The 18026-nt window shown below is 44.7% G+C and overlaps 1 protein-coding gene across 6 annotated transcripts in view; it reads left to right on the forward strand.

Moving 5' to 3' along the window:
- Nucleotides 1-17369, forward strand: part of TTC13 (tetratricopeptide repeat domain 13) — a 70925-nt gene extending 53556 nt beyond the window's left edge. For 3 of the 6 annotated variants that reach the window (XM_082629638.1, XM_082629640.1, XM_082629642.1), the window contains 11 exons: nt 78-208; nt 1181-1313; nt 2135-2227; nt 4504-4587; nt 5428-5512; nt 9338-9447; nt 11727-11862; nt 12821-12900; nt 14681-14759; nt 14901-14980; nt 16469-17369. In XM_082629638.1, coding sequence (XP_082485764.1) covers nt 78-208; nt 1181-1313; nt 2135-2227; nt 4504-4587; nt 5428-5512; nt 9338-9447; nt 11727-11862; nt 12821-12900; nt 14681-14759; nt 14901-14980; nt 16469-16583 — 1126 coding nt within the window. In that variant the 3' untranslated portion in view covers nt 16584-17369. The remainder of the gene's footprint in view (nt 1-77; nt 209-1180; nt 1314-2134; nt 2228-4503; nt 4588-5427; nt 5513-9337; nt 9448-11726; nt 11863-12820; nt 12901-14680; nt 14760-14900; nt 14981-16468) is intronic. The other 3 variants (XM_082629639.1, XM_082629641.1, XM_082629643.1) reach the window with 1 other exon arrangement.
- Nucleotides 17370-18026: the final 657 nt, after the last annotated feature.

Here is an 18026-nt window from a genome sequence, read left to right on the forward strand (position 1 = left end):
GACTGCTTTTCAGGTGAAACTGGATAACCAGATACCTGTGGTAAAAGTCTTTATCATGTACGTAATGTTTCTTCCAGAGATGTGTTACATCAGAATTTTGAGAGTTATAAGCCCGAGGTCCAAGAGCTGATTTGTGTAGCTGATCGTTTGGGATCTCTGATGCAATATGAAACACCTGGTTTCCTGCCAAACAAGAGAATACACAGAGGTATTTTAAAACTATCTGAAAATGGAAGTGTTTATGACAAAGGAGCAGAGGATTGGTAAACCACGTTGTACTTTTGAAAAGAATCATTTGTTGTGCTTACTGAAAATCTCCATGTGATCAGAACAGAAATGTATAGATTCATTCACACTGAATTCTGAGAGAAGACTGCTTCCAGCTTTGGCTCTTATGCTGTTGCTTTGGTGTAGATGTAGAAGGTAGGTCTTCAGTCATTGCTGTAACTCAGACAGCTCATCCACCAGAGCTGTCTCCTTATTGTAGGGTGAGGAGGGATTTGAACCTCAGTTCTTTCAGGATTGGGAGCAGCCAAGTGTGAGCTTGTCTCCAATTTCCTCTGATAGAGTTGAGTTTTAGTCAGGCCATTGTGTAATGCATCTCTGGTCCTATTAAATTACCAATACTTGTGATTCTTTTTCGTTTTCCCCGGTTTGTTTTCATATTATTTTAATTTTTATTCATTTTTTTGCCTTTAAAATTTTTTGTCATTTTTTTTAACATCTCTATTGGAGTATAATTGCTCTACAATGCTGTGTTAGTTTCTGCTGTATAACAAAGTGAATCAGCCATATGCATACGTATATCCCCACATCCCCTCCCTCTTGCGTCTCCCTCCCACCCTCCCTATCCCACCCCTCTAGGTGGTCACAAAGCACCAGGCTGATCTCCTGTGCCACGTGGCTGCTTCCCACTAGCTACCTATTTTACATTTGGTAGTGTATATATAAGTCCATGCCACTCTCTCACTTCGTCCCAGCTTATCCTTCCCCCTCCCCATGTCTGCAAGTCCATTCTCTACGTCTGCATCTTTATTCCTTTCTGGCCCCTAGGTGCATCAGAACCAATTTTTTTTTTTTTTTTAAGATACCATGATTCTTTCGCCGAGTTGTCGGTGAAGATCATTCCCTCTAAAGGGTACCTACAAACTCTGTTTTCCCCCACATTTCCTTCTTTTAGCCATGGGTTTGGCAGCCTTAGAAGTCATGCAAGCTGTACAGCGTACGTGGACCAGTTCAAAGGTTCGAATGAATGGGAAAACACGGCTGATGCAGTGGAGAGACATGTTTGACATCGCAGTGAAGTGGAGACGGTAACTGACGTTTCAGTGAAAATAAGCTAGACGTCTTATCATTGTCAGAAAATGTTAAGTCTCCTCTAGTTCACAGGTTTTGAATCCCATTTTATTTGCTAATAATTGGCCTTGTAAGTTATGTTTTCCTCTCTAAAGTTTGTCAGAAATTCCTGACATCATTATTCTTTGAAATACACTGGACGAATATTAATGAAATAGGAATTGATTGTTGCTGTGCTTCCGAGCACATTTTTAAGTGAAGTGTTGTAGAAAAAGCGGTCTCTCTGGAAGAGCGTGTCATTCATTACCTGTGGTACCTTTGAAGGAGCTTCAGTGCACCAGACTTCTTATGCTTGAAGTGTGGGCCTGGCCAACCAGCTACAGTTTAGAGGGGGAACCGCTGATACTCATTTTCATGAGAAAAATCCTGCTCTACTAGTAAATCTGTACTGACTTCTTCCTTGCTCCAGTTAGAACATCTTTTTGGAATTTGCAGGTTTGTGTTTCATACTTTTAGATGTAATGGACTGAGCAGTTGTTTTCCAAAGACCTCTACATGTTTTATTTTGAATGCTTTTGAACATTTCTAGGTTTTATAAGGTCTTTTTTTTTCGCGATACGCGGACCTCTCACTGTTGTGGCCTCTCCCGTTGCGGAGCACAGGCTCCGGACGCGCAGGCTCAACAGCCATGGCTCACGGGCCCAGCCGCTCCACGGCATGTGGGATCCTCCCGGACCAGGGCATGAACCCACGTCCCCTGTATCAGCAGGCGGACTCTCAACCACTGCGCCACCAGGGAAGCCCAGGTCTTCATTTTTAAATAAGCTCTATTTTACAGGATTGCTGACCCAGACCAGCCAGTGTTATGGTTGGATCAAATGCCAGCACGAAGTCTTAGCAGAGGTTTTAACAACCACATCAATTTAATCAGGTATGAACATTCTGTTTATCTTTCCTGTTCTCATAGGAGTTTATTTTAAATCGTCAGTTCATGGAGACCACGAGCAACCCAGTGCTCCCTCCTCGGTGACTTTTTGACACAAATCAGCTCTGCACCTGCAAGCTCCTTCCCGCATTCCTTTGAGCTAGCCTGGTTGCAGGAAGAAATGCTGTGCCCCTTCTCCAGGCTCTTTGCTGCAGAGCTCAAGTGAAGGGTAGAGTGCCAGATTTTTGCCTAGATGTCAGTCTTTAAAGGGTCCTAAAACATCATAGAAAGTAATTAGATGGAGAATATTACATTACCATAAGATCCCGATAATATCGTGTGGCTTAAAGAATTCTTGTGGTGAGGGAAAGACTCCCCCTTCCAACCCTGCAACAACCAAGGCGGTTGGATGAAAAACGCTGTCTGGGTGCTAAGCTGCCTTCCTGGGAGGATGAGCCAGGTTAGCTGGAGAGCTTTTGTTTGTCCAGAGGCTCTGGCAAGTCAGGGGCGTGGGTGAAGTGCTCACCTCGTTACCCGACCCTTCATGTGCTTAGCCACCCTCTAGATATATGATGAGCAAATATTAAAGAGTATCAGCTTCAGTATCAGACCCACTGAATTTAATTTTGGGTAAATTTTACACCTATGATAGTTGTGTCACATCTAAAATGCTTATAATTCCAGAACCCTGAATCAAGGAAATATTCTAGTATACAACTTGGACATTTAAGTTTAATGGAAATGTTAAGACATTTATTTTTTTAATTCCTAGAAAATAAATTTCCTTTCCCCTTGTGACTTGTATATTCCTGTTTCTTACAGAATAATTTGTGACATTCACAGGTAGACTCAACTAGCTTTAACTAAAGGCCACTCTCCATGTGCTGTGCAGCATGATGGTGATTTAGCCGTGAAGTACAGCCTCTCACTACAGAAGGCTTGTAGCTTAGTGAGGAAGATGGACCTCACTAAGCTATGAGCCTACTATGTAGTGTGTTAAGAGTGGTGGTGGTCATGTGTACAGGATGCTGGGGCGGGGGGTGGTCCCAGTCCAGCCTTCAGGTGATGCTGTTTGGAAAGATGGAAAGCAGAGAGAGGTGGATGAGGCATGGACCCACCTGTGAGTCAGGCATGGACCCACCTGTGAGTCAGGCATGGTCAGGGAGGTATCACTAATTCATTATGACTGGTGAATAGTTGATGATTAAGGGGCTGTCAGCAGTCGAGGCCGGAAAGACAGGCAGAGGCTGAAACATAAACAGCTTTTTTTCCCCCAAAATATAGCTAACGTATCCATGCTAAGGCACTTTTTGTCCTGAAATAAAAGAGAGTCATTCAGAGATCATAAGCAGAGAAGTGAGCTGAACAGATTTACACATCTGGGTGATCACTTTGGCCACAGGTGGCAGAATAGATGAGAGGGCAGCGACTTCCCTTGGAGGCATGGGACTGGTTAGAAAGTTGTGGAACATTCTGGTGCACTGGTACCGAGGTCTGGAAAGCTTTGTGGAAGTGCACTGGAGGGGAAGAGTGGATACTGAGAAGGCAGGGTCGGAACACTAGGGGTGGGTTAGAAGTGAAGGCAAGCGTGAAGCTGCGGGTAGGCTGTCCCATTGCCGGGTGGGCACGTGGTTGCCCCAGTAGGCCAGGAAGCCCCAGGGCAGAACGTAGGTGAACACGCTGGGGAGCTGGGGTGAGTTCCTGAACCTGAGGGGACTCGCCTGTGGGGAGTCCAGGGAGCGGTGTCCGGGAAGCAGTCGGCTATGTTTGTTTCCAGACATGTTGGATGGGTACATTGGCGTGTTGGCTGTACGTGAGGTTCTGGGAGAGTTTTAAAAATGCGGATGGGGATAGAAACAGGAGGAAGATACTATTTAGAGTGGTAGAGGAGATGAAGACAGCTAGTAACCTAGACAGCAAGAAGGAGTATTAGCCCCTGATGCTATCAGGAGTGCCGAGGGGCAGGAGGGAGCATATTGCCAAAAAAGGGAAAGGATCCATAAGAGGAAAGGGGCATACAAGTCTGAGCCCCGTTTAAGTACCTGAGGACTTTTCTTCCTGTTTTGGCATCTCCAGGGCTGAGTTTGGTGCCTTTCCCACCAGGATAAGCCTAGTCACTGACCATCAGTCTTACTTAGACAGGTGTTTGTTTCTACCGTTCTTTGGCTGCAAACAAGCGAATTTCCCAGCTCTCTTATTGTCCTTTTGAACTAACTTTGAAATTAGATATTGTGTGGAACATATTTCTTTGAAAAAACATTCTTAATTGTTTTTTCTTACAGGGGTCAGGTGATCAACATGAGATACCTGGAATATTTTGAGAAAATTCTTCATTTTATTAAAGATAGAATTCTAGTTTATCATGGGTAATCTTTTAATTTTCTTTTCATAGTAATGGATAAATTTTATGTATTTTGCATTAGTTATATTTATGAAACTTGAAAACCAAGCCTATTGACGGACTAAACAAAATATGTCATATTTTTACATAGTGTTTGGAATCATAAAGCCTTTCATAATCATTTATCAACCTTCTTTTTAAGAGCTTCACAAAATCCATGGACCTTAACTGAGCATTTTTATATTACACACAATGCTGTGACTTTTCTAGCCTCTTTGAAAGCGTCTAGCCTTTCTTTGAATTCAAAGCAGGATGTTTCTTTGAATTTCTTAATTAGGGATTAAATGAGGGATTTCCGCCTTAATACTTATTCTCCCTCAACTGAGAGGCAGTACAGTATAGATAGGACAGTGGGCCGAACGCTGGGGAAAAAGGAATTCTGAATGTTAGCTGTCACCAAGTAAATATAAAATTGTTATAAGAGCTTAGTAGGATACTTACATTTGAGCAACTTTAGGAAGAAAAAACATTTACTTCTAATTTCATACTTGGAATAGGAGAAGCAAGGTTTTCTGACCAAGCCCAGACCCATGCATGTCCACACAGACATTGGCTGTCCATCCTTTCAGGTTTTCCCCAGTTCACATTCAAGACAGACTGCTGTCTTGTTTCCTTAATTCTCATCTGTAGCCCAATACTCATTAGATTAAACCATCCCGTTATTTCAAAACTTTGTTTCTGGTCCACCGGTTTGAATATTGAACCACTAGTAATTAAGGATGATTTAGTTTAGTTAAAGGTAAGAGCAATTAATTAATTTCTGTATTAAGTTTAGTTGCCATCTCTCTGTCTTTCCCTTTTTAAGAGCTAATAATCCTAAAGGATTGTTGGAAGTTAGAGAAGCTCTGGAAAAGGTCCACAAAGTGGAAGACCTCCTTCCAATTATGAAGGTAAATTTATCATCAAAATCACAGTAGGTGTTTTTAGGGGAAACAGTTAGTACTTTTTAAAAAAATTTATTTATTTTATTTTTGTATTTATTTTTGGCTGTGTCGGGTCTTCATTGCTGGGCTTGGGCTCTCTCTAGTTGCAGCGAGCGGGGGCTACTCTTTGTTGTGGTGCGCGGGCTGCTCATTGTGGTGGCTTCTCTTATTGCAGAGCATGGGCTCTAGGCTTATGGGCTTCAGTAGTTATGGCACGCGGGCTCAGTAGTTGTGGCTTGCGGGCTCTAGCGCGCAGCCTCAATAGTTGTGGCGCACGGGCTCCGTTGCTCCGTGGCATGGGGGGATCTTCCCGGACCAGGACTAGAACCTGTGTTCTCTGCATTGGCAGGCAGATTCTTAACCACTGCGCCACCAGCGCAGCCCAGTACTTTTTTAAAAAAGAACTCATAATTATTAAATGCATGTTTGTTAATAAGTATTTTAAGTTTTAGAAAGTGTGCTACTTGAAAACACTGATAAAAACACATTGTGCATAATAACGAAAATAAAACAAAACAGACCCTAGAAGGTAGGAAAATGGAATAAAGAAAACAAAGTCAGTTCAACTAAAATCTTACAGAAAGAGAGGGGAAAAAAGGTAAGGCGGAAATGTCTGTAATGGATGCTGTGTCTCAACGTGACGTTAATAATCGATCCCTCACTGAAAGAACGAGCATCGCAGATCGATATTTTAAAGCCCGGCTGTGTTCTATTCACAGGAAACACCTACAACAAGATGACATTCAAAAACTTGAAGGTGGAAAGGTAGGCAGGCAAATGCTACTGAAGAAAAGCAGGTGTGGCAGTATCAGTATCAGAAACATTGGAATTCAAGATAAAGGGCACGTCAGGGGACAGAAATTATATTGTTTAAAAGTATAATCCATTAAGAAGTTATAATTTTATGCACCTTTTCTCCACCTAGGAACATAACTACCCAAAAATGTGCCAGCATCAGGTTGATTTGGTTTTTTTCAGTTAATGGTTTGAACTATAACATAAAACTTGAACCAATGTTCTCCTTGTAGCTATAGTAGATGAGATCGATTTACATCAAATAAACATTAAGAAATTTCTATAACTGACCAAAGCTTATCCATTTCTAAAGAATAACCAGGAAGAATCCCGTCATGGACAAAGCCATGAGCTGACTCCGTACCCAGGGTCCAGTCTTCTCGCCGGGTTTGACAGGCTCTCCCGGTCTCATCCCAGGCTCTCGGGTGCTGGAGCGCCGTAATTCCAACCGACCTGCTTGTTGTGAGGGTCTCATGAACTGAGGCAGTGGTTCTCAGTCTTCTCAGACCCATCTTAACTCCGTAAACATGTTCAGATGGCCCCTTTACTGCACTAGAATGAAATTCATAAAGAATGTATCCACCTACTCAAAAAATTCTTTCAAAAGTCACCATAGGGCTTCCCTGGTGGCGCAGTGGTTGAGAGTCCGCTTGCCAATGCAGGGGACACGGGTTCGTGCCCCGGTCCTGGAAGATCCCACGTGCCGTGGAGAAGCTGGGCCCATGAGCCTGCACATCCGCTGAGCCTGCACATCCGGAGCCTGTGCTCCGCAACAGGAGAGGCCACAGCAGTGAGAGGCCCGCGTAACGCAAAAAAAAAAAAAAGTCACCATAGTGCCGTAAGGGAGTTCTAAAAGGTAAGTTGTTTATAGTAGAAAACCATGTATTTCAGTATGTCAACATTCAGGCATGTCTTCATGAGAAGCCACAAAGAAGTAGCCAGTTGCTTGCACATATGTGTAAAATCTTGGTGAACGTGACAGCGACAGATGCAGCCCTGTATCCATGTGTCATTTGGTGACACAAGTATCATGAGCTACGATGTCGGCAATAACGGTTTTCTGTAATGGTAAACCACACTTAATAAAGTTCCACGCAATGTATAGTATCCTCTTTCCTCAATTTATATGCTGTTTTGCATTCCTAGGAAAGTCCGTGTGTATTAAAACTGTAACAAATATTTAGCGTGTGAGTGTAAAACGGAGTCTGGTTCCAGGCCTAGATAATCATTACATTACAAACAGGTTCTTCATCTACATGAAAGTCCAGTGGGAGTCGCGCCTCTGTGACCATCCCCTGCACCTCATCCCCGCAGCCACCACATTCTCCCATAAATTCCCCAAACGCCCCCGAGGGGGCAGAAGGGCCGCACCGAGGGCCGCTGGATGCACCAGACGGAAAGAAAACTAGAGCCTGACTCAGGTTTTAGTCTTTAGCAGTCCTGTGGGTATTTTAGGCATTTACATTTACTATATTAGGCAGAATACAAAATCAGCTTAGGGATATTTTAATATATGTGTATCTTTGTCTAAAAAGAAAAGCGCAATGGACAAAAGGCTGCAGTTGCTTGGAGAGCAGCTAAGGGGCCGGGCATCGCCCGCCCAGTGCCTGGCTCCCACTGCAAAGTCACTGCCTGTCTGGCCACATCTTGGAGTGGCCATCCCACTGTGGTTTTGCTCACTGCACCTCCAGCCAGGCTGTGGGTACACTGGCCTTTCTAAAGGCACACGTAGAAGTATATAAAAATACGCCTTTGTGTTTAAAGTGCTTGGTGAATATGATGCCATGACAGCCTCCACTGAGATATAGGTACTTTTGCTGAAAAGTATGTGTACTTTTTCAGCACATTGACTTTTGCTTTCTGAAAAGCCAAGTTCAGATGTACCTCAGCTCCCCTCGGGGCAGCTGGTTAGTAAATTAGGGGACTGGACGTCGAGAGGGCCTGGGTCCCTGTTTCCACTCTGCCACTCCCTCGTGCCAGCTCAGGCCAGACCTCACCTCGCTTCATCTCACCGACTTGGTTTCCTCACCTGTAAGATGGAGATCGTGTCTCGTCTTACGGGCATGCTGTGAGCAGGAACGAGCATGGGCACATACTAAGTGTTAGCGCCTTCTGCCTCTACAAGTCCTTGTCCTCGTACAGGACACCTCCCGTCTCGGCCCCTGCTGCCGGCTCCCCTGCTGACGTCCATTCATCTGTTTCCTTCTCTGGACCTTGGTGAACGCCTGCTGGCTGTCGCTGTTTTTGGACAAACTTTCCCTCCAATATCTTATGCGAAGCACGACCTCTTTTAATTTTACCATTGATTCTCTTATTCAAGTCTGTCAATCCTACAAAAATGTTGGCTACACTAAATAACCGAATTGGGGAGGATTTTTCTGGAGCAATTTATTGGCATTTCACTTTGTCAAAAGTGTTTTCAACAGAAAGCCGTGTTCATACTCATCACCCTTAAGGGCCACTCTGATCTCTGTGTAATTCCTTTAGAATACTCTGCTTTGTCACTCTGTGGTCTGCAGAGTTGGGGTGTGTGCATGCGTGTGTATAGAATTCTCAGTTGACAAAATTCTGAGTATTTTCAGACAGATGAGAGTCTACTTTGAAGAAGCACTAGTATAAACACAAGGTGCTCTTTTGAATTACAGGATGTTGAGTACAACTACTCTGCAAAGTATCAAAGTGGCTGCCACTTAAGGTGAATGAGAGAAAAGACCCAAAGGGAGGAGCTCTTAGCAGTGAGCAGGCGCCTTGCCATTGCAGGGAGGCTGTGCGCCTTTTGCTCTGAGGCTCTCTGCTGCCCTCTGGCAGGGGCCACGGGGAGCGTGACTTGGGCTGAGAGTCTGGGTCGGGGCATGGGGCCAGGACAGAGAATACACGGTGTCTGGCACACCATGACCCTTCTTAAAAACGTGAAAGTCGGAGTCGGAGCTGCAGAGTGGCAGTTGGGAGTTTACAGTGAATCTCAGCAGTAACGTGAATTTTCTTTTTCCCCGAAAGCAGTTTAATACTAAAACGAAGGATGGGTTCACTGTGAACACAAAAGTTCCCAGCCTCAAAGACCAAGGGAAGGAATATGATGGCTTCACGATCACTATTACAGGAGACAAGTACGTGTGCTTCCCACGTGCGGGTGTGCAGACGGGGGCTGGTGTCAGAAGGCATGCAGACGCTTGGCGCTGCCGCGGGAGATCGGACCTCCTGGGCTTTGGCTGTCTCCTGAAACGGAGATTATCAAGGTCCAGTGTGTAGCGAGAACCAGCTTTTTTTTTTTTTTTTTTAACATGACATTTAGATTATTACACCAGCAGATAGATTTTCTGACTGTGCTAAATCTAACAACTTTCTAGATATTAAGTATAATGTCTGATGTTTGTGGAAAGCATTCTTCTGGGTTCTTGAAGTTTGTCGTGGGGAAGACTTTTACCAATTAAATGGAAAAAAGATGAGAGATTGGCAGGTTGAAGGCTATTATTGGATTTTTAAATATAGGTTTTAATGTAGTATGAGAGTGTAAGTGCAGTCTTATTGAAACTTTAGAATACAGATAAGCAAAGATTAAAAATTTTAAATCATTATTTCCTTTAAAAACTGAGATTATACTGTACATATTGTATTATAACCTGTTTCTTTTCTACCCTTACTACGAACATTTCCCCATATACTATTCTCAGAAGCATTTTTAAAAATTGCATAGTATTCCATTTTAGGGATATTGTAGAGTTGCTCCTACTAATTTTTTTGTCACTGATCGTTCAGGGTGTTTCCCATTTTTTCACCTTATCAGTAGTAGCGCCGCAGTGACCGTTTTTATTAATGATCATTTTATTTACATCTGAAATCCAAACTTCACCTAGGAGCCTCCATACCCCTTGAGTTCTGGATGGAATGACCTTGACCCTCTCCATTCACTGCCTTCCCCGAAATACGCACTCCTCAGTTGCTTCCCTAGGGGGCTCCACCACTTCTGCATCAGGGACTTCCGGCAGCTCAGCTGCGGGAGCCATGTCCTCTCAGCCCCTCCTGGGCTCTGGCTTCCTTGTCCGAACTTACACGGGCCTTCACGAGGAAACACCCGTTTAGCAACTTCCAGATTCTATGACTCTGCCACGTCGTTGAGGTCTCCATCTCTAACCCAAACCACTTATCAAAGTACTTTCCCAATAAAGGTCATTCTCCCCCAAGAAGGAATTCCAGGGTTTTCTGTCGAGGTGAAATTGTTTCTCCTACCTCTTCATCCACCCATGATTAAATTCCCAGGCAGAAATGGAACTGCCGAGTAAGAGTCCCTAAGGCCTTCCCTGAAACACAGCATCTTTGCTCAGCTGTCTGTCTCACCCCATTTGTTGTCAGTCTTGCTCAGGGCCTCTGACCTCTACCTAGACTCATGACCCTGCCTCCATCTCCGGTCTCTTGTGGTTGACCAATGCTTCCTTGGGTCCTAAGGCCAGGTCCACGGGGTGCCCCTGTGGCTCCAGAACTCCCTCCCCAGTCCATACCCTGCCATTGCCCATTGACACCAAAATCGGCCCCCCTGCCGCACATTCAGGCCTTTTGTAGTCATGGCCTCAAACAACGCTTCCTGCCTTCCCTGAAGCACTTTCCTGCCAGCGCCTGGCCTGCTAATTCAGCTGGACTGCTTGTTCCCCGAGGTCACCTCCCACCTCCTGGCTCTGGGCCTCTGGCATTGCAATCCTCCTCTTCAAGACCCAGGTTCAGGCCCCTTCCTCCGCAAGCATTTCCTGTTTTCTTCCATGTCTTCCAGAGTAGATCAACTCTCTCTCCTTGGGACCTCTGATGAACTGTTACGGCTCTACGCATGGTCTCATCATAATCTGTGGCCTCGTTTCCCCCTCCGTCCCTCCATCAAGGCGGCAGCTCTGCTGTGTTGTCCTTTAGAGGGTCTGAGGAGTATTTTCAGCGTTTGGGTACTGGCGTTATCCAGTAAATACCTGTTGCATAGAATTTATATGCTCCACAGAGCCTCACATGGAGCTACACATGCAGCAGAAGCTTAAAGAAAAGGAAACAGTGGAGGCCCTGAACTCGCTTTCAGGGCACAGCCCCGGCCCCTGCTCTTCTATTGTAATAGGGTGGCTGTCTGATAAAATGTTTCCTGGGCATTGAAATACATTGTACTCTGTGTAGTTTCCTCCTCCTGTGTTAGCTTAAGCTCACGTAAACAGGGCCTACAGTTAGACTGAGCAAAACCATATTTTGTGGAAAAGCTGCCTGCTGTGAGACACACCCCATCTGTCTGCTCAGAGAGGCAGAGACAGTCTTCCTTGCGTCCTGTGACCCTGTCACCACGCTGCCCTCCCCACCCTTCTGTGCTTAGCTCTTTGAACCGTATGATACGTGCCTTCGACACACCTTCTTGTATTTTTAGGGTAGGCAATATACTATTTTCCGTGGAAACTCAGACCACAGAAGAAAGAACACAATTATATCACGCCGAAATAGATGCACTTTATAAAGATCTAACAGCAAAAGGAAAAGTACTGATTCTCTCATCAGAATTTGGGGTAGGTTTTTGTTTATCTTCATTTTATCCATGCTTCTTCTGATTCTTTTGTAAACTTCTTAAAGACTTTACCCTTTCCTTGGGATTACACAGTTTATGCTTGAAATCAGCTTTAATTGAGCGGTAAATATTTCTTTTAATATTCTTGTAGAGACAATTCCCGTAGTTAGTAACTACAGAAACTGGGGAGGGGGAATGATACATGTATGTAGTGACTGTGTCACAGTATCAGAAATTTGGGCTTTGTCAAGATTTAAGAGAACAAGTTGGTCCATGATGGACATGACCTGTGCTGCATTTAGTGACACTCTCCTGGACTGTGACCTCTTCCCTCCGTTGCTTCCCCGACTCAAGCCGGGGCTCCTTGGTAGCAGGAGCTGCAATGTCACCTCCGTCGCCGTAGCTGTCACTGTGCGGACAGTGTAGCGGCCACTCCATCCGCATTCTGGAATGGATGCCCGTGGCCCTTGGGAAGTTACTTTGTTTCTCAGGATCTTAATCAGTTTATACACGTAAATTAAGTATACTGATCACCTAAATCTCAGTGGGCGGGGGTAAGGCACTAATCAGAACCCTGGAGTAGAGAGGCCTGTAGTCTGAGAAAGTGTATTCAGTATTAATAAGTGCTTTGTTTTATTTTAATCTCAATGTATATGTTGACATTTCAAGTAACATTATAGACTGAAACAGATGTCTAGGTTTATCAGAAAAGGTTGCAGTTTTAAAGGCAGCTGGGGACATACTGCTGTAAACCGAACTGAATGTATACCCTCTCGTGAGAAAAAAAATCATTGGAAAGAGTATAAAATATTCAAGGATGTGAAAAGTAGGTTCTTGTAGGAGAAGAATGAAATAATCCTCTTCCTAATGTAAATGCTTCTGATGTGTCTTGTCACCTAATAAGAAATGAGTTTATAATCTGTTATTTAAATTCATAAGCACATGTCTTTTTTTCCTAGGAGACTGATGCTGTTGGCAACTTAATCTTATCCTTAGTTTATTACTTTTATAATTTAATGCCGCTCTCTCGCGGATCCAGGTGAGTGCTATCCTCTAATCTGACAGTTTTTGGAGTGAAGAACGCACTCCTTTTGCTTACATCTCCTGTGTGGCCCTGGGTACAGGTACCCCAGCAATGGCGGGAAGACCCCCTTGGTTTTTTTCAAAGTCCACCCAAACATGATGTCCTTGATCTACTGCATCACCAAGGGTCTTGGAAGGTAGTTCTAAAAGAAGGTACTTGGCGTTTATAGGCTGGAGCTTGAAGTCTCACTGTGTGCACACGTGTGCTCCCTGTGCTTTAATTTCTGATATTTGCCCAGACTGTACCCTGCCCTCTTCTCCCCTTGGCCCCAAGTTTTGGCCATTCATTGACCTTTAGCCCTAACGTTTAATACTTTTGGGTCACCAACCATTGCAAAGTATTTCTGTTATTATGAATGGATTCTTGCTACTTACTGAATTCATCAGGCATCTTTCAGGTGTCATTCAAACAAGGATGTGTCTGTAGAGCTTTCTTTTTCTTCCCTTTTATCTGGTACCGTGTACAGTAAATCATGCGAATGGCATATGCCATTGTTAGCACATGTTTGACTTTAAGATGTTTTGGCTAAAGTAATACACTTAAATGTCTTGATCTTTAAGTACTACTTTAGAAAGTAAAACTCTCCACAATGTGGTAGTAAATTTTGTTATAATATGACAAAAGCATTGGGGGCGGGTGGGCGACATGGGCGAAGGGGGTCCCCTGTGTGGTGATGTAGGGAAACCAGGCTTGTGGCGATCACTGCGGTGTAGATGGGTGCGTGCCCTTACGCGGAACTTACATAACGGTAACGACGACATTGAAACACAATGGGAACATAAATCTTGTGCCTTCAGGACAGTCGTCATTAGATGTGCCCACGATTGGTGACGAGCAGGCAGCCTCCACGTGCCGCCTGCCGCCTGCCGCCCTCGCAGGCGCTGTGCACGCGCGTGTCCTCACGGCGGCTGTGCCGCCCTGTTCTCTGCCTTCCCGCGCCCCCTGCCCGTGCCCACACCTTCCTGTCCCCCGCCCCTGCCGGCCCGCTTCCCCCTCCTCTGCCTCGGGGGCCCCACCCGTGGCCCTCGAAGATGCAGCGCACGTGGCCACGGCCTCAGTGAGGGCTTCCCTGGCAGGCGACCCCGGGACGGGCTCACTCTCTCTGGTGTCCGCTCGCTGGGGCAAGACGTCTGTCTTAGTTGTCTTCGTCCTGGGCTGCCTGGCACAGGGCACAGAGCTGGTGCCACAAAGACATCAGGATCCAGAGTGAGTCCGGACATGCCGGGAAGTCCTCGTAACGCATCAGGCTTCGGGCCAGTCTGTTAGTGCGTTCTGCAAACGCGTTCTGCTTGTTTCTTCTTCGGGGCCAAAGTGTTTAATGTTTAAACAATAATATTAATATGTTTGCATTGACAAAGTATATCGTATATATTGCGTTTTAAAGCCAAGCCTCATGAAGCTGTTAAAAATATAAGCAGGCACATTTTCTAATTCACTCTTTCACAAGAAGAGAAAAGCCAAGTGAGGAGAAAACTCCTAATTAAAAGAAACTTTTTGTTCTCAGAAAAATATTATTCTCACACGTTTACCCTTAAATTAGTAAATCAGTAAATAGTTTTATTGGTAAATTAGTAAATATTTTTAAGGCAAATGAAAATATTCTTATGTTTAATGTCCAGAGAATTCTTAAGAGAAATAAAATGTCATCTCTTAGGATGGAAAATCCGTGGTGAGCTCTAACGCGGTAACTCTCCGTGGCCTGGGACTGACTGGTAATTGTTCTTTACCTAAACAGCGTGATCGCTTACTCAGTGATTGTGGGAGCCCTGATGGCGAGTGGAAAAGAAGTAGCAGGAAAAATTCCTAAAGGGAAGGTATGTCGGAGCTGGAGCTGGAAGGGAAACATTTAAATCCCAATCTGTGGAGTTCTGTGTTGAGACACACGAATGCAATGGATCCCAAAGGGAGCTTCCCCTCCATGTTTGATCACATTGTTAAATTTCTTTCTTTTTCAGTTGGTTGACTTTGAAGCTATGACCGCCCCTGGTTCAGAGGCCTTTAGCAAAATAGCTAAAAGCTGGATGAACTTGAAAAGGTAACTGCTTGATAGGGGTCAAACAAAAGGATGTTACAACTGAAAAGGGAAAGAAGGGGCTCCCCGTTACTTTTGGAGCGTTGTGAAACTGGAATTGTACTCATTTTTATGAGTTATGATTATACAGTGAATTTAATCCACTTTTCAAGGTTAAAATGTTTTTGCTGTTGCGTTAAGACCCATTAGCAGGTGAGTATATGGATAAACGTGAATAATGAATAAAGTAAGGAAACCAGTTTGTGAAGAAAGGGTTACAAATGTCTTATTTATAGAGTCAGATATCCATATCTCTTGCCTAATCCACCCTTTGTCCCAGACTCTCAGGGTCAGTATTCGGGAGTGACTTTGAACACTGAGCTGCACCCAATTCAGACTGAGTCTCGGTGGTAGTGCCTTGCCTTTCAGCTGCATTTTTCCTGCGCTCTAGGTTTTGGGAAGGTGGTACTTTATTGTTATTTAGGTGCGGAATACACGTGAGTCAGGAAACGCTAGCCAGAAATTACCCCTGACGATTACGGTAAGAGAGCCTAGCAGGCTCTGATCTTTCCTGGCCCTTGTTTTCAGAAGCACCACAGGGAACGTGTAAATTTGCAATGAAATTAAACTCACAGATGCTTTCAGAGTTAGTTAGGAATAAGCAAATCTCACCGTTTAACCTTATTTATTCCTGCTCCTTCTCTATGTTTTTTATATCACAACCACTTCCAGTTCTGCCTTTCATTACCTACTGAACACAGCAACCTCTCTAAAAGTTGCTGGATAATTTGTGCTCTGTTTAAAACAGAAATTTGTGTCTGTAGGACACTTTTGTCCAGTTTGCAAGGATTCCATGAGCTCTGTAATGGAAACTCCTAACAGCTACACCTCGTTGCAGTATATTCTTGTTTCACGTTTACTAGTTTACACGTCTTAGTAACATGACCATAAGGTCAAAGCCCTCGCCTCTGTTTCCTACATCATTTTACAGTGTTGATCTTTCAACAGCTCTTTAAGGAAAAGATAGCAACACTACCCTATGTTGTGCAGCTGCCATTTCACACCCATCCCATGCTCCTGCTAGCTCTGGGAGTTGGGAACCCTCTCCCTCTTGCTGCAGATATGGGAAGCGGGGCTGAAAGGAACCCCTAAAGCTGATAAGGGTCAAGGCTGGACCCGAAACCTGTGTCTCCCGGTTCCATGTCCAGCATGTGCCCCAATGGGACGTGTGTGCGTAACACTCGCTGTGCAAATCAGGGGTTGATTTTTCTTTCCGAAGACTGGCTGAATTTCCCAGCAGCTCATAGTGGGAACCTGCCCGTACCCCAGACCATCGCTGCAGCAGGACCTGCTCTGTTCACAGCGCCCCCTGCTTTGTAACATTGTCTGCTGTCGTGCCTAGGGAGTACTGGAAAGTGAATATCGTAATAGGAATTAATAGACCGTAAGCTTTGCCTTTTTTGTACAGCTATGTTGATTTTCACACGCTTGCTCTGTGTTTTTCTTTTTCAGTATCTCACCTTCTTACAAGACTCTTCCGTCCGTGTCCGAGACGTTCCCAACGTTAAGATCAATGATCGAGGTGCTCAACACGGACTCCTCCCCACGTTGTCTTAAGAAACTCTAGTTACGCTGTGGTATTTATACAAGTAAAGGGCCGGACCTCTTGCTTCTTAAGTTATTTTTTAAAACATGGAAATATAAAGAAATTAGGTCCTTTATTACTTTTGATACCAATTTTTGATAGGAATTGAATACTTGAAGTCATTTTCCTTACCTTTCCGAACCATAACAAAAATCATGGAAGAGGGTTTTGGGGCGACAGAAAAGCTCTGTGGGAGGGGAGGCGTACGTATTAGCCAGCGGCCTCTTGGTTTCCACTTACAAGTCATACAACTCCTTCGTCCCAGTGAAGAAAGTTTATTCCAAAAACCAAAAATCAATCATTAAAAGGAACAAAACCAACATCAAAACAGGAGTGTTTTCATTCCTTTAAAGATCTGGATATTCTTCAAAGACCTTCTTTTTAGGCACATTGTGAGAAGGCATCTTGTCTTCAACTCACATAATCCTCATGCGTGGGCTCTCCGTTTCGTTTGAACCACGGGAGATTCGTGGCCATCAGAGTGCTCCAGGAGCTCGTGGCCGGGAACGTTGAATGAGGCAGACAGTTTTTGCCAGTGATTCAAACACTGAGTTGTGGAAACGTGTGTTTTTCTCCTCTTTGCTGGAAAAAATAAATGGAGGTGATTTCTGTAAATCACCAGTTTTTGACACTGGATTATGTACGTTTTCATTGTGTGAACCAGTTTCACTGTCAGGTTATAAGAACAGTCAGAAAATTACTGATTTCCTTTTTCAGACAGGGTAGATGACAGTAAAAGGGTTCAATTAAACTGTTGCCATTTCCAAATCATTTTCATTTTTCTTTGATTTTTGTTAAAGAGTTAAACTAGTCACTGCTTCTTTCCGTTATTTAGTTTTTGTCTCGCAGGCTTGCACGAGAGGGACACAGCAGTGTCTACAGGCGTCCATGCTCATTGGCAGGGACTTAACGCTGGGGACTGGCAGAGTTGTCTGTGGTCTCAGCAGAACGTGGCCATTTGGTCAGATAGGACTTGCCCTTTGGACAGATGCTGTTCTGGGTCCTGACGTGTGCTTCAGAACAGCCACCAAGATTGGCTCGTGTTCGGGCTTCCCTGGTGGCGCAGTGGTTGAGAGTCCGCCTACCGATGCAGGGGACACGGGTTCGTGTCCCGGTCCGGGAGGATCCCACATGCCACGGAGTGGCTAGGCCCGTGAGCCATGGCTGCTGAGCCTGCGCGTCCGGAGCCTGTGCTCTGCCACAGGAGAGGTCACAACAGTGAGAAGCCCGCGTACCGCAAAAAAAAAAAAAAAAAGATTGGCTCGTGTTCTCCTCTCATCTGGATGGTGATAGAAATTGTCAGGCACACCTGACTTTAGAAAGAGATTTCACACCCACAGGCCAGCTTTCCCCTGGGTCTTCATTTTCATATTACAGATGAGGGAGTTGAGGCTCTGGCAGGTTGATGACTCTCCCGGGTCCCCC

Source organism: Mesoplodon mirus (assembly GCF_964341445.2).
Source record: "Mesoplodon mirus genome assembly, chromosome: 2".
Classification (NCBI taxonomy): Eukaryota; Metazoa; Chordata; class Mammalia; order Artiodactyla; family Ziphiidae; genus Mesoplodon; species Mesoplodon mirus.